This window comes from Xenopus laevis, chromosome 6S (assembly GCF_017654675.1).
Source record: "Xenopus laevis strain J_2021 chromosome 6S, Xenopus_laevis_v10.1, whole genome shotgun sequence".
Taxonomy (NCBI): Eukaryota; Metazoa; Chordata; class Amphibia; order Anura; family Pipidae; genus Xenopus; species Xenopus laevis.
This window is the reverse complement of record NC_054382.1, coordinates 5,561,422-5,578,870: the sequence shown is the minus strand read 5'-3', so window position 1 is coordinate 5,578,870 and position 17,449 is coordinate 5,561,422. Positions and strand designations below refer to the sequence as shown.

Sequence of the window (17,449 nt, the reverse complement as noted above, 5' to 3'; positions counted from 1 at the left end):
TATATATATATATATACATGCATTCGATCATATCATATGTGTATATATATATATATATATATATATATATATATATATATATATATATATATATATATATACATATGGATAGACAGATACACTAGACAGATGTTTAGCATTGAAAGTACTGTTTCTATTTGTGCAGATGAGACTAAATTGTGCAGAACTATAGGTTCCATGCAGGATGCTGCCACTTTGCAAAGTGATCTGTCTAAACTGGAAAACTGGGCAGCAAACTGGAAAATGAGGTTCAATGTTGATAAATGCAGGTTATGCACTTTGGCAAAAATAATATAAATGCAAGTTATACACTAAATGGCAGTGTGTTGGGAGTTTCCTTAAATGAGAAGGATCTTGGGGTCTTTGTAGATAACAAGTTGTCTAATTCTGGGCAGTGTCATTCTGTGGCTACTAAAGCAAATAAAGTTCTGTCTTGTATAAAAAAGGGCATTAACTCAAGGGATGAAACATAATTCTGTCTCTTTATAGGTCCCTGGTGAGGCCTCATCTGGAGTATGGGGGCAGTTTTGGACTCCAGTCCTTAAAGGAGAAGGAAACCCCCAGGGCGCTAAACCCCTCCCCCCTCCCCTGTGCTGCCCCCCCTCCCTCCTCCCCCTGGCCTACCTGTCCCCCTGGGCAAATGCCCCTAACTTGTTACTCACCCCTCTGCGCAGGTCCTGTCCACGGAGTTCGCAGTCGCCATCTTCTCCCACGCGCGTCTTCTTCCTGCTCTGATCTGCGTTTTCTGGCGCATGCGCAGTAGGAACAGGTACCGGTACGGCTCTACTGCGCATGCGCCGAATGTCACGAAGTTTTCCGATTTCACTTCGTGACATTCGGCGCATGCGCAGTAGAGCCGTACCGGTACCTGTTCCTACTGCGCATGCGCCAGAAAACGCCGATCAGAGCAGGAAGAAGACGCGCGTGGGAGAAGATGGCGACTGCGAACTCCGTGGACAGGACCTGCGCAGAGGGGTGAGTAAAAAGTTAGGGGCATTTGCCCAGGGGGAGGGGTAGGCCAGGGGGGAGGAGGGAGGGGGGGCAGCACAGGGGAGGGGGGGAGGGGTTTAGCGCCCTGGGGGTTTCCTTCTCCTTTAAGAGGGATATAAATGAGCTGGAGAGAGTGCAGAGACTAAGTGCAACTAAACTGGTTAGAGGGAGGGAAGAGTTAAATTATGAGGGGAGACTGACAAGGTTGGGGTTGTTTTCTCTGGGGGAAAAAAGGTGCTTGTGAGGGGACATGATTAGACTTTACAAGTACATTAGAGGAAATTATAGACAAATGGCAGGGGACCTTTTTACCCATAAAGTGGATCACGTACCAGAGGCCTCCCCTTTAGACTAGAAGAAAAGAACTTTCATTTGAAGCAACGTAGGGGGTTCATCACAGTGAGGACAGTGAGGTTGGGGAATGCACTGCCGGGTGATGTTGTGATGCTGATTCAGTTAATGACTATAAGAGGGACTTGGATGATTTCTTGGACAGACATAATACAAAGGCTATTGTGATACTAAACTCTATAGTTAGTATAGATATGGGTATATAGAATTTAATTAAAAGTAGGGAGGGGTGTGTGTATGGGGCTGGGTTTTCATTTGGAGGGGTTGAACTTGATGGACTTTGTCTTTATTCAACCCAATTTTACTATGTAACTATGTAACCCATCACTGAGATGAGATATCTTCTGCAAAATAAGCACAGACTTGTGGGTACTAAAAAAGTAACATTTGCCTTCACCTGCTCCGGTTACTCACATTGTTATTGACCTAATTGACCATTTCCATTCTTTTCCCAACAAGAACAATGCTTTATTTTACAAGATAAAGGGAAAATTGGGCAATGGGTTATTGAGATTTTTTGTTCTGCAGGGAGGGAACTTTCCGGCAGAGGGAAAATCTTAGTTAACTGTGCAACTTTCCTTGAGATTTGGGACAGCTCACGGCTCATTGTTAGGACTATGTGAGTCACAGGCACAACTCTAAATTCCGTCAGACTTCAATGAATAATCGCTAATAACTCCCATCCACTGCCCAGTTTCCTATGAGGCATGCAGGAAACACTCACCCCTCACCCCCTTCCCATTAGTGACACATGATATTACCGGCACATACGTGTAAGACATATACAGGGCCCCCCCCCGTCTGCATTGTTTAAAGCCACTCAGCACCAAGTCACTGCTTATTTTTCATTGTTTGTTTTTTTCTAAGTGAACAGTTTGATTCACGGAGCAGTGCAAAATTTGTACCACTAAGGCTTAGTCCACAACAGGCGATTCGGGGAGATTTAGCGCCCTGGTGACTAATCGGCTCTTCTTTGAGGCGACTACCATATATACTCGAGTATAAGCCATCCCGAGTATAAGCCGAGGTACCTAATTTTACCTCCAAAAACTGGGAAACCTTATTGACTCGAGTATAAGCCTAGGGTGAGAAATGCAGCAGCTTCTGGTAAGTTTCAATCAAAAAATTTAGGGTTTCTGCTCCCATTGGAGGCGTCTCGTTTTTGGATGCCGGTGACTATTCTTAGGATGCCGGCAACTATTCTTAGATGCCGGCGACTATTCTTAGACGCCGGCAACCGTTTTTGCGCTTGACCCGAGTATAAGCCGAGGTAGAGTTTTTCAGAATATTTTGGGGGCTTATACTCGAGTATATACGGTAATCTCCCCGAAGCGCTCCTCAGCCGGCTGTAATGAGAGTTGCCTGCGTTATGACACACGCGGCGCTTCGTTTTTCGAAGTTGCCTGAATATCTGATGCTGAATATCCATTTCTCCTGTACAATGGGCAGATATCTATAGAATTGTGCAATTGGTCTTGGTCCAATTAAGAGTCCACGCCTATAGGTGTAACAATAACGGCATACGTGTTTGATTTAGAATAGTATATCACCAGAGCATTTAGAACTCTGTGCGTGGGTCCAAACACCCAAGGCAGTCAAGTGTCCGACATACAGTATTAGTCAATTGACCACAATTCTATCCAAAGTGAATGTATTGCCTCATTTATTCCACTTACTCCAGCTATAAGAAAATACGTATGACGATACCCAGTCAGAAAATGAAGGAATATTTTGCCTTTGAACTATTTTCCAGCCCTCTGAGTGCATTCTTGGCACAGGCCCTTTGTTACATCACAAAATTCTGTGCAAAGGGACCATGAAATTGGAATTGTGTCACTGAGTGTTGTGTAAGTAGAAAAGAAATGTAATTTACTAATTCCTTAGCTTCCCTTAGGCCAATGTCACATGTTTGCCTCCATTTGTGCCCCCATAGCTGCCTGTGAGAGCCCAGTGAGTTCTAACGTGAGTATACACATTGGGGACAATCTAGGGTCCATCCCACCAGATATTGCTTGGACATGCTGTTGTTTTGGCCCGATGCATCGAACAATAACCTGATGACTTGGTTTGGAGTAGCCAAGTCTGTAACTCATGTCAGCCAATGTGTGGCCATCATTAGTCTTGCACACTTACAGATTTATTTGCTTTCTCTGGTGCCACCATTTCCCCAAAATATTCCCATGGTTTTAAGGCATTTTTTGACCTTGATGCATTTCAAACACAGAGCTCTGTGGGTTCCAACACAAAGGAGTTCCATCTAAAAAATATGAAGCAACTTCCCCATAAATTATAGCAACCAAGTTACAAAAATACTGGGCGTAGTCACCTGTCAACATCACAGAGCCCTGTAACTACCATTTGTGCGAAATGTAAGGGGGCAGCAATTATGGATGTCGCTCTCTATGTGGCAAATGATGCTTGTGGGTCTGACGTGTAAGTTAGGAGACAGGCAGAGGGTGGCATTGGGGGTGCCTACATGCTCCAGTTTTTGCACTTTACACCCAACATTTGTAAATGAGTCCTAGAGGCTTTTAGCATTGCAAGATGAAGAATTAGTATGAGCCGTGGACTTGAGGGGGCAAGATGGTTCCACGCTGCCGTGGGATTGGGCAGCTTTATATACACTATGGGTGTCCTGCATCATCTGTTTTGCCCAGCTCCCCTGCCGCCACTAAACTCAGCCCTGATAATACCAATCTATTTTTAAACGTAGATGGATAAATACCGCAGTCATTTTATAATGTATGACAATACTCAGCCAGATCTGATTTGCAGCCAACCCTCACCGCATGGGTCATTTTCTGCCAAGTCCCAAGCACAATACAATATCTGTTGGGCAAACGATTCTGCCCTGGCGCAACCTTAAATGGCACTGGAGCATTTTCTGTGCCAGGTTTTACTGCTACAATTTATTTTAACTGTCTCTGCTTTTTCTGTGAAATACCCCCAGGGTTTAAATGTGTCTCATGGGGACACTGGAAAAGATGAAGTCTGGGTGCAATACAGGGATTTACCAGGAGCAGAGGTAGGGCCACAACATATGCTTTCTGCAGCTTTGACTGGTAGCAATTTAATTCTCTAAGGGGCTGCTAGATATAGAACAAATAAACAACGTTGTATATCCTCATTCCCATCTCCTCACTGTTGGCTGGCTGAGACCTTCCAGCTGTTGGACTGTGACTCCCAGAAACCCTATGATCCACCCACCCCTGTCCCCTTAGTAAAAGTCTCATATGACAAGCAAAGTGTTTCTAGCCTAGGCATTCAGAAAATTAGGGATTCCCTACCAGGGTTGCCCTAGGGCTGGTATAATACAGCTCCAACCATTAGACATGTTGCTTGATGCCAAATGTGGAAAACATAAAAATATAGAAAGGCTGGTATTTGTTCCAGAAAAGGTGCCAACCTTATCCAGTCTAATGCTCCTATTCCTTGACCAGATAGAGGCATGTGACCCCACCCAATGTGACCCCACCAGCTGAATATAAGGCAGACGAGTCCTCTACATATTTCCCATGCAACCCTTTTGATTGATAGTTGGTTTTAAGTCCTGTGGATAGGCTCAAAAAACCTGGGCCCCCTATGAATGAGTAATAACTAGAATAGTACTACATAGCTCCAGGAGCAATAGATATAGAGGGTTGGGTAGCTAAAAAGCCTAAAGTCCACAAAGGAACTATAGTAGAGTTATAACTTGTGTCCAGAGTCCCACCTGTTCCTTATCCAGGAGGCCCCACAGAAGATCTAAACCAAAAAAATTAATTGAAGCAAACTTACTCCAAGCTCTTTTTGCAATTTACATGATTTTCTATTTTTTTAGTCATTTCTGAGATATTAGCAGGTTTTTTTATGAGCTACCACCAGGCTTTTGGTTCTCTCTGACTTTCAAAGAGTTTAGCCACCCTAGGATCAACTGACTATACAGGAAGTGCAAAGACAGTTGGGGTCGCTGACACCTTTGAAAGAACCTATTGAGTCTTAGCCTGGTATTAGCAAAAACTGTTAATAGTTCAGAAACCACAAGATTATTGCAACCCTGTATGAGTTCATTTTCTGTATTTAAAGGCAATACATATATATATATATATATATATATATATATATATCCAAATAGCAAAGTATGTGCACTCCAGGTCCTTTAAGGTGAAAAAATCAAACCATATCCATCCTGGAGTGCGGTTTCTTTGCTATTTTGATGTATATTATATAACCTGCACCCAGGCGTTTGATATGTTTTTGAAGTGCTCCAGGCTGATTGTGTTTATATATATATATATATTTGATTTGTTCAGCCTGTTGCTTAATAAGTCCAGTTACTGTTCATTTAAAAAGCACTGGCACCCACTGAACCTCAAGCTCACTTTAATTACATTTATTATGACACCATTATTCAATATAGAGGGGATTGGGTCGCCTTGGGTTTAAGGGTTTGAGTGTCCCCCATACTCAGCCCCATGTTATTGATAACATTACACTAGAAATGATTTAATGTATTCAGATATCTTTGTAGCCGCTTTGTTGCAGAGTATTTTTGCCCTGGGTCTTCCCAGTACTAAGGCCAATCTTGCTGATACGAAATTGTGTTTAATGGGCCAGCAATGTAAAAAAAAGTGCAAATATATATTTTTTCAATGTGTTGATCGAGCAGCTTGTAACAAAAACTATTATTTGCCCCTATTTTTTTAGTGTTTGCGGGGTTTTTTTTGGGGTTATTGGTCCTTTAAACGGTTTAAAGTCTACGGCTTGAGGATAACCAGCTCTGGAGCAGCATTATTAGCACATATAACTACTAATGGGCCCATCCATCATTTCTTATAGTCCTTGTAGGTCTCTGAACCTTTCATTAAGGAAATATTTTCCTGTAGAAAGGAAGTGGGGGGTCACGGTGTGACTTCTGATAGCGGTAAAGAGGTTAGGAAAGAGAATTCATTTCCCTGTGATCTTGGCCTCGGGGGTTGGGGAGAAAGGATCAGGCGAGGAGAAGATCCAGCTCAGGCTACAGGACTTGTTACACTATAAGAAATGCTCTATATCACAGGTATTGGGTCCCTATGGTAATATTAAAGATAATATTAAAGGCAATATAAACCCCACTTTTTTTTTATAAATTAGTTCATTCAGCTGGCTTATGTAGAAAAGGTGCACAAGCTGAACTTCCAGCATTAAATATAAATGTAGATTTTGCCTACACAAACTGACCTGATTCTTTAAAACTGAAAAAAACCAGGATAACCTGTCTGTGCATGTATCTAAGGTACAGCCAAATGGGAAACACAAGGAGCCAAATTGATTTAGCCTGATCCCTATTTACAGATAAATGTAATGGTGCCGGGTCCGAGCAATGCAGCCCCACTCACTGCCATATATGGGCATATACCACATCCTGGTGCCCCTTCAACAAAAACCAGGGCTTTCCCAATCGACTCACTTGTGACTCAAGCAATGTCTGAAAAGGGTTCCCTGGTTACATTCCTGAGATTCATTTGTAATATTGTAATGGTACTATCCTTAACCATATTACCAGCTCAATTATTTTTTCCCTTAACATTCTTTAGGGGGGATATATATATATATATATATAGCGTTAGGTGCATTGGTCCTTTAGTGAATTTGCCCCTATAGTCTTGTTTGTAGGCCTGTGCCATGGGTGTGTTAGAAAGTTAGCAATCTTTTATCAAATATGCCTTTCATAATCAAGGGGAAGTCAATGACGATGGTGTCCTCATGTGTTGCTTTGATGCAATACTGATTCTAATGCCATGAGCCCAGTGCCTGGGTGTTCAGGGACTTTGTCTCCAGATCTGGACCTGTTTATGTTGCCTGTATTGATACTCACAATCAGAAGGAACGCAATACTATAGCGCATGCTCTATGTCTACTTGTATCCATGTCTTAATGTCTTGACTCACAGGCTTATACTCTAAACTGCACCCAGGGCCGGCCTTAGGCCTATTGGACCAATTGGGCCCAATAGGGCCCCGCACCTCTAGGGGCCCCGCACCACAGGGCAGCACAGATAATATTTCCCTCAGCACATGATGCTGCCTGGCCTGCCCCCAACTTTGAGAGTTCAGCCCATCCCCAAATCTATAGGTCCAGCCCACCCCCAACTCTGATAAGCCAGCCTATCCCCCAACTCCATAGGTCTAGCCTGCCCCCAACTCTCATAGGCCCAGCTTTCCTCCAACCTTGATAGGCCCTGCCTGCCCCCAATCCAACCAAGCCTGCTCCCAAGCTGAATCGGCCCAGCCTGCCCCAAACTAATTGGCCCAGTCCACTCTCCTATTTCCTCCCTCTCTCTCTTACCCTGTGTGCCCCTATTATGTGCCCCTATTTCATCCCTCTCACTCTCTTACCTTGTCTGCCCTTTTCCTTTCTATTTTGTGCCTGTATGCCCTTATTTTCCTAAATAATTGGTGTGTCAGTAGCCAGCAACACTTTGTCTAGGGGCCCCGCCAACATGGTCCCAATTGGGCCCCACATTTGATAGGATCAGCCCTGCCTGCACCCAACTCTGCCCAAATCCCTATGTTTGTCTTGTGACCCAAAATGAGCCCAACCACTGACAATACCAAGGGGGTCTAGCTTTAGTGGGAACTGGAGCTGCTGCCCACCTTAAACGATACCAGTAGCCATAGCATCTCCTTCAAACCCACCCAAATTGCTGGTATACCCACAAATCCCAAAGATTTAGGGCAAACCTACAGATCACTAGTGTATTTCCCTTCCATAGGCCTTTGCCTATTCTTTGTACTTGATAATAAGCAGCAAAGCCCTGAGCACAGTCTATCTGCTCCTTCCAAGAAATAAAATCTGAGCTACAGATTTATGATCACAATGTGTTTCTTTTCACGCTGAGATGAAGGACAATTTTTTGGAATCTGTTATTGTAAGTACAGTATTATTTAAGGACAAATTCCTGAGCAATTTGGAGGCATCCCAAAGCCTATAACAGAGTAACTGTTGGCCCTCCGGAATAAACAGATATGGGAAATCCTCCGACATCAAAGTCTTCCCACCACTTTCCACTTATATCAGTGATGAGATTCAGGCTTCAGTTTCCCAAAGTCTTTTATAATTTTTTTCATTGGCGGAAATATGATCACCAAGAGGATTTCGGCCATTAGGAAAGTACTTGAGGTTACGCAAACAGCACAGTATAGCCATCATCATTTCTTTCATGGGCCTATTGTGCGCTCAATTCCCTTGACAGACATATTAGGATTGATCTATGAGGATGGGAAAAAGCAGGAGCTGTGGAATCAGTTATTACTCATTGTCTACAAAGCATTATTATATACGAGAGAAAGTAGTTGCGGGGTACAGAATGTATACACCATCACTACTCTTACTGCTGCCATCTTACCTTACTTTATACAGAGAGAAAGACAGACAGACAAATAGATGTAGTTGTGCAACACTATAATATAATGTGTCTTAAGATACTATACCTGCTATCCCACAGTCACACTCCCTTCCCAGAGACTATTATCCACTGTTACTATAGGCACCATCTCTCCCTACTATACCTGCTATCCCACAGTCACACTCCCTTCCCAGAGACTATTATCCACTGTTACTATAGGCACCATCTCTCCCTACTATACCTGCTATCCCACAGTCACACTCCCTTCCCAGAAACTATTATCCACTGTTACTATAGGCACCATCTCTCCCTACTATACCTGCTATCCCACAGTCACACTCCCTTCCCAGAGACTATTATCCACTGTTACTATAGACACCATCTCTCCCTACTATACCTGCTATCCCACAGTCACACTCCCTTCCCAGAGACTATTATCCACTGTTACTATAGGCACCATCTCTCCCTACTATACCTGCTATCCCACAGTCACACTCTCTTCCCAGAGACTATTATCCCACTGTTACTATAGGCACCATCTCTCCCTACTATACCTGCTATCCCACAGTCACACTCCCTTCCCAGAGACTATTATCCACTGTTACTATAGACACCATCTCTCCCTACTATACCTGCTATCCCACAGTCACACTCCCTTCCCAGAGACTATTATCCCACTGTTACTATAGACACCATCTCTCCCTACTATACCTGCTATCCCACAGTCACACTCCCTTCGCAGAGACTATTATCCACTGTTACTATAGACACCATCTCTCCCTACTATACCTGAAATCCCACAGTCACACTCCCTTCCCAGAGACTATTATCCACTGTTACTATAGGCACCATCTCTCCCTACTATACCTGCTATCCCACAGTCACACTCCCTTCCCAGAGACTATTATCCCACTGTTACTATAGGCACCATCTCTCCCTACTATACCTGCTATCCCACAGTCACACTCCCTTCCCAGAGACTATTATCCACTGTTACTATAGGCACCATCTCTCCCTACTATACCTGCTATCCCACAGTCACACTCTCTTCCCAGAGACTATTATCCACTGTTACTATAGACACCATCTCTCCCTACTATACCTGCTATCCCACAGTCACACTCCCTTCCCAGAGACTATTATCCCACTGTTACTATAGACACCATCTCTCCCTACTATACCTGCTATCCCACAGTCACACTCCCTTCGCAGAGACTATTATCCACTGTTACTATAGACACCATCTCTCCCTACTATACCTGAAATCCCACAGTCACACTCCCTTCCCAGAGACTATTATCCACTGTTACTATAGGCACCATCTCTCCCTACTATACCTGCTATCCCACAGTCACACTCCCTTCCCAGAGACTATTATCCCACTGTTACTATAGGCACCATCTCTCCCTACTATACCTGCTATCCCACAGTCACACTCCCTTCCCAGAGACTATTATCCACTGTTACTATAGGCACCATCTCTCCCTACTATACCTGCTATCCCACAGTCACACTCCCTTCCCAGATACTATTATCCACTGTTACTATAGACATCATCTCTCCCTACTATACCTGCTATCCCACAGTCACACTCCCTTCCCAGAGACTATTATCCACTGTTACTATAGGTACCATCTCTCCCTACTATACCTGCTATCCCACAGTCACACTCCCTTCCCAGAGACTATTATCCACTGTTACTATAGGCACCATCTCTCCCTACTATACCTGCTATCCCACAGTCACACTCCCTTCCCAGAGACTATTATCCACTGTTACTATAGGCACCATCTCTCCCTACTATACCTGCTATCCCACAGTCACACTCCCTTCCCAGATACTATTATCCACTGTTACTATAGACATCATCTCTCCCTACTATACCTGCTATCCCACAGTCACACTCCCTTCCCAGAGACTATTATCCACTGTTACTATAGGTACCATCTCTCCCTACTATACCTGCTATCCCACAGTCACACTCCCTTCCCAGAGACTATTATCCACTGTTACTATAGGCACCATCTCTCCCTACTATACCTGCTATCCCACAGTCACACTCCCTTCCCAGAGACTATTATCCACTGTTACTATAGGTACCATCTCTCCCTACTATACCTGCTATCCCACAGTCACACTCCCTTCCCAGAGACTATTATCCACTGTTACTATAGGCACCATCTCTCCCTACTATACCTGCTATCCCACAGTCACACTCCCTTCCCAGAGACTATTATCCACTGTTACTATAGGTACCATCTCTCCCTACTATACCTGCTATCCCACAGTCACACTCCCTTCCCAGAGACTATTATCCCACTGTTACTATAGGCACCATCTCTCCCTACTATACCTGCTATCCCACAGTCACACTCCCTTCCCAGAGACTATTATCCACTGTTACTATAGGCACCATCTCTCTCCCTACTATACCTGCTATCCCACAGTTACACTCCCTTCCCAGAGACTATTATCCACTGTTACTATAGGCACCATCTCTCCCTACTATACCTGCTATCCCACAGTCACACTCCCTTCCCAGAGACTATTATCCACTGTTACTATAGGCACCATCTCTCCCTACTATACCTGCTATCCCACAGTTACACTCCCTTCCCAGAGACTATTATCCACTGTTACTATAGGCACCATCTCTCCCTACTATACCTGCTATCCCACAGTCACACTCCCTTCCCAGAGACTATTATCCACTGTTACTATAGACACCATCTCTCCCTACTATACCTGCTATCCCACAGTCACACTCCCTTCCCAGAGACTATTATCCACTGTTACTATAGACACCATCTCTCCCTACTATACCTGCTATCCCACAGTCACACTCCCAAAGCAAATAGCATACGTCAAAATACTTAGATATGTTATTGTTAATAATAATGTTATTATACATTTGTGTGATTGAATTACCCCTATAACAATCTGCAAAAGCACCAAGTGTAGCTATTTTAAAATGTCCTTGTCTCATTTGATTTTGCAATATAATGTTAATTATATTTATGTTTTTTTTATTTTAGGTGATAAATGAATAGCCCTTATGCCCAATATGAGCTGGAGTTTTTTAACCCGTCTTTTAGAAGAAATTCACAATCACTCCACCTTTGTGGGGAAGGTGTGGCTCACAGTTCTGATCATCTTCAGGATCGTCTTGACGGCAGTAGGAGGGGAGTCGATCTATTCCGATGAACAGAGCAAGTTCACGTGTAACACCAAGCAGCCGGGCTGCGACAATGTCTGCTACGATTCCTTTGCTCCTCTTTCCCATGTTCGGTTTTGGGTTTTCCAGATCATCATGATATCTGCCCCTTCTGTAATGTATCTGGGCTATGCTATGCACAAGATTGCCAGATCTGCAGAAGAAGAACGCAGGCACAATTCATGTAGCAAGAAAAAATCATTTTCCAAATGGAGGACAGGCCAAAATGTTGAGGACCCAGAAGAAGAGGAGCCTATGATTTATGATGGCCCATCTGAGCCAGAGAAAGTGGAAAGCAAAGAAAAAGAATGTAAAAAGCATGATGGTCGGAGACGTATCAAAGAAGAAGGATTAATGAAAATTTATGTTTTCCAGTTGGTAGCAAGAGCCATTTTTGAAGTGGGTTTTTTGGTAGGCCAATATTTCTTATATGGGTTTAAAGTCTTGCCCAATTTCCAGTGCGACACTAGTCCGTGCCCTCATACGGTCGACTGTTTTGTGTCACGACCAACAGAGAAGACCGTTTTTCTCTTAATAATGTATGTGGTGAGTTTCCTTTGCTTGTTGCTCAATGTCTTCGAGATGTTGCATCTTGTTATTGGCACCTTGAGAGATGCCCTTCACAACAAAAGAACTTCTAGAAACAAACATCCCCCATTCAATTATTCTTATCCTAAGAACATTACTTGTCCTCCGGAATACAACATGGTGGTCAAATCGGACAAATCGACCAAAATCCCGGTAAGCCTTATGGCACTGGAACAGAACTTGGCCAACGTTGCTCAAGAACAAAACTGCACCAGCCCCGATGAGAACGCCCCTTCTGACCTTTCTGCTTTACATAAACACTTGAGAGTTGCCCAGGAACAATTAGATATAGCCTTTCAGAGCTACAATACCAACGTCAATGGCCAACCTTCCAGGACGAGTAGTCCAGCTTCTGGTGGGACAGTGATGGAGCAAAACAGAGCCAACACTGCGCATGAAAAGCAAGGAGCTAAGCCCAAAGCCAGCTCGGACAAGGGAAGTATCAGCAGTAAAGAAGGAAAAACCTCTGTATGGATATAAACAGAACATCAAATATCATTGCTGTAAATACGCTGGTATCATAAGTCCCAAATGAACCAATGCACGGAGTAACATGATTTCAGGGTTCATTATTTGCTTCATGGATTCTTTTTTTTTTATATATATATTTTTAACAAAATACCAGGTTTTTAAAAAAACTTTATTTTATTTTTAACAGTGTTCGCTATTCACGGTGATTATAACCAGACCTCGGTTTTAATTCATCAAAGAACTTTTTATCGGTGGCTGGGCAGAACCAAAACCTATATAACAATATCTTCTTACAACAGGCTCCTGTTTTTTTCCCACCAGAGACTGAAACCAAACCATCATTTGATGGAACACGAACGGGAAATGTGACCGAAGGATTTGTAAAATGTCTGGAAATGGGCTTTGGTGTATTGACTTGCTATGTTATTGTGTTCATATGTTTAACAGGTGAATGAATCATTTAGTCAGTGCAAAAGATTATGCTTTTCTACTTTCTCTTCCTAGTCCATTGTCGGATGTACAATATTTAAAGGATAAGTAAACCTTTAAAATAAATGAATGTAAAATTGACGAGGGGGCTATTCTAAGCACTTTTGCAATGTGCATTCATTATTTATTTATTTTTAATTTCAAGATATTAAGGGATAAATGTACTGTTAATATGAATGAGTTTTGTTACAACAGCGCCACCTGCTGGTCAGTTCTGACCAGTCTGACCAGCAAGTAGTCAAGGAAGAAGTTGTCAGGAGAAAGAAAGAGGCTGCTCTGATGTTCTTCTGCTTAGGAAAACAATTAGAAACATTTCTCAAATCTTTCCTAAGCAGAAGAACATTAGACATTAGTCCCATTGTCTGCACTGATGTTCGTACCGAGATCTGATGATTTAGATGCAAAAAAACTCAGAAAACTCAGAAAAAATCTTAGTTTTTGCAGAAAACTCAGAACAAGGGAAAGCTCCGAAGTTTGCCCGACTGTAGTTTTCTGGCTTTTTTCTTCATAAATAAGGTCCATTCGGGAATTCGGAGTTGCTCGAAGTTTGATATTAAAAATACTGAGATAAATTCGGACCTTGATAAATAACCCCCTTTATGTTGCAGGCAAGAATTTTTTGAGAATTGGTCATACCCACAAATGTTTTCGTGCAAAATGGTTCTGCCAAAATGAGCAAATGTCTCTACATTATGGGGGCTATTTATTAATGTCTGGATGCCAAAAACTCAAAAAATTTGAGTTTTTTTTACTGTAAAATCTGTAGTTTTAGTTGGAAAAAAACTTGAATTTTTCAAGATTTATTATACCCCGAGGATAGAAAAAGTCTATAAAAAAGAATATCCGGCAAAAACTCAAAAAATTTGAGTTTTTTTTACTGTAAAATCTGTAGTTTTAGTTGGAAAAAAACTTGAATTTTTCAAGATTTATTATACCCCAAGGATAGAAAAAGTCTATAAAAAAAGAATATCCGGCATCTCCGATTGTATATTAGTCAATGGAAGAGATCCCTATCCTATTTGGAAGTTTCTGTGGTCTGCGCTGGAATTAGCCCGAAAATCCAACTATTTCTGAATTTCTTGGCAAAATTCCAAAAAAATATGACTTTTCAGGAAAATCCAGAAAAAATTGTCAGATTCAGGAAAAAAGAAGAAGATTTTTTCGTGTTTGTCCCAGATCCAATTAAATTGTGATTTTTTTTGTTGGGGTTTTTTAAAAAATGTAAATAGTTTTAATTATCCTGAAAGCATGGTGCTCCAAATAATGGAAAGATCCAGGTCTGAAAGCATATCCTATACTTGTACTAATTTTTTTAAAAATTATGGTCAAAATCAATTTAAAGTAAATAAATTAATTTATATGGAAAGAAAGTTGTACGCAGTTTCATTTATGAGTCATAGGGATATTAGTTTGTCACTCTGCTTTTTAACCCAGTTATACTGTATTGGCACCAACCTTTTTTATCTGTGAGCCACGTTCAAATGTAAAAAGAGTTTGGGAGCAACACAAGCATGAAAATGTTCCAAGGTGGAGCAAAATAAGGGCTGTAATTGGCTAGTTAATAGCTCCTACATGGACCGGCAGCCTACAGTAAACCTGGGGGGTTATTTATTAAAGTCTGAATGCCAAAAACTTGAAACATTAGAGTTTTTTTTTTTACTATAAAATCCGTATTTTAGTGGGGAAAAAAAGATTTTTTTTGAGATTATGAGGGTTATTTATCAAAACCTGATATTCTTCTGATTTTTTTCAGTAAAAAAATCCGACCAAACTAGAATCTGCGTTTGTTTATTTCTCATTAAAAAAAAGTCGATAAAATCAGTGTGGAAAAAAACTCAAAAAATTCTGTTTTTTCGGAAAAAAGATAAAAAGTTCGGGTTTTATGCAGCGAAGCCTGATTTTTTCATGAAATCACTCAAAACCCTAACATTTTTCGGATTTTTGCCCAAAACTTCAATTTCTTTAAATTTGAAATGGGACCTTTGCCATTGACTTCTACAGAACCCTGACAGCTTGGAGATTAAGTATTTTCAGGTTCAGACTTTAAGCAGCCTCGCAGTATAATAAATCACAAAAAAACTTGTTGTTTTTCCTACTAAAAATTTGGATTTCATAGTAAAAATACTCTAAAATTTTTCAGACTTTAATAAATAACCCCCTTAGTGTTTATACAACCAAAACTTGACTCCAAGTCAGGAATTGAAGTTTTAGTGGGGGAAAAAAAAGATTTTTTTCGAGATTATGAGGTTTATTTATCAAAACCTGATTTTTTTCTGATTTTTTCAGTAAAAAAATCCGACCAAACTAGAATCCGCTTTTTGATCTTATTTATCATTAAAAAAAAGAAAAGACGATAAAATCAGTGTGGAAAAAAAACTCAAAAAATTCAGTTTTTTTGGAAAAAAATAAAAAAGTTCGGGTTAATGCAGCGTAGCCTGATTTTGTCAGGCTACTAAAAGATAGTTGAGTTGAAGTGTAGTGTCATGTAATTACAGAGACAAAGCAGATCAGTCAAATATGAAGAATGGCTTGTTTATATGCGACACTACAGCAGTGCATATTTTTGATGCTTTTTGATAGATAACATCTTTCTGGAGAATAGTTTTGGTATTGGTTTGCTCAGTTTGAGAATTCGTAGAACAGAATGGCCAAATGAGGGAATGGAACGCTATAGAACCCCGGCGTGGGGCTGTAAGAATAGAACTGTCCATTGAACCGATAAGAACAAGAGCGTTGCCATATTTGGGAGATGTTTTTGGGAAATCTTCTTGTCTAATCAGGAGAACAAATCAGACACTGATTTACTTCTCATTGTTGAAAAATGGCCACAGGCCAGTACTGTTGTTAAGTAATGCTGCAGCTAATACTCTCGTTTATCATGCCGATTTTTACGAAAATGTATTTTCAATTAGCCCTGAATTGGAAAATGCATCTCCCAGAAGTAGAAGAGCCCTCATCAAGAGAAAATGATTGATTTTATTAGACCCCTATAAATGTTTAATGGAATTAGAAACTCAGACTCAGTAGCTAATTTGTGGCACAGGAGTACAGAAGGCTCAGGGTGATGGCTCCTCCTGGGTCACCAATCAGCTGCTGAGTCTCCATCTCATATTGCTGTGGGTACTGAAAGGCCACCATCAGGGCATCTGTATCTTTATGTCTGTAGGAACTGAAAAGCCACCATCAGGGCATCTCCATCTTTATGGCTGTAGGTACTGAAAGGCCACCATCAGGGCATCTCCATCTTTATGGCTGTAGGTACTGAAAGGCCACCATCAGGGCATCTCCATCTTTATGGCTGTAGGTACTGAAAGGCCAACATCAGGGCATCTGTATCTTTATGGCTGTGGTTACTGAAAGGCTACCATCAGGGCATCTCCATCTTTATTTCTGTGGGTACTGAAAGGCTACCATCATGGCATAATAATACAGACAGCAGACCCATTGGCTACTAGGAGGGACCAAGAGTATAAAGCCCTAACCTGCCCTCTCCCAACCTGAAATCAACCTGACCAGGCCTGCACCTGCCTGACCCACAGGTTTTGGACTGTTCTGCACAACACTACTGGTTGATGTCCTACTCATCATCAGTTTAGTTTCAGACAACAAAAAAAATATAAATACGGTATTGTGCCAATTTTTTAAGCACTGCTCCAGTCACATGACATGCACTAATAGAACTGCTCATATGGTAATGAAGTGCGGTGGGCCAAATCAGGCTGAACTGAAATTTTGGCTCCTTGGGTCGGTGGGGAGAGGACCACAACGTGGCCTACTGCCCAGTATTTTTATTATCATTGCCCTTTGAAATAATCAATTGTTGAGCCACTGGCCATAACAGAAAAACATTATTCAACTTTGCACATTGCTCCGGTGCACCAACATTTTTCTTGAAAGTTCCATGACAAATTCAAGAACAGAGCCACTTGTTTCTGTTCCAAACAGTGCAGCAGGCTACA

At 41.8% G+C, this 17,449-nt stretch overlaps 1 protein-coding gene across 2 annotated transcripts in view; it reads left to right on the top strand.

Moving 5' to 3' along the window:
- gjc2.S (gap junction protein gamma 2 S homeolog) overlaps positions 1 to 13,622 on the top strand; it is a 53,520-nt gene extending 39,898 nt beyond the window's left edge. The window contains exon 2 of one of the 2 annotated variants that reach the window (XM_041567334.1): positions 11,764 to 13,622. In XM_041567334.1, coding sequence (XP_041423268.1) covers positions 11,784 to 13,010 — 1,227 coding nt within the window. In that variant the 5' untranslated portion in view covers positions 11,764 to 11,783 and the 3' untranslated portion in view covers positions 13,011 to 13,622. The remainder of the gene's footprint in view (positions 1 to 11,763) is intronic. The other variant, XM_018268974.2, reaches the window with a different exon arrangement.
- The last annotated feature ends 3,827 nt before the right edge of the window (positions 13,623 to 17,449 follow it).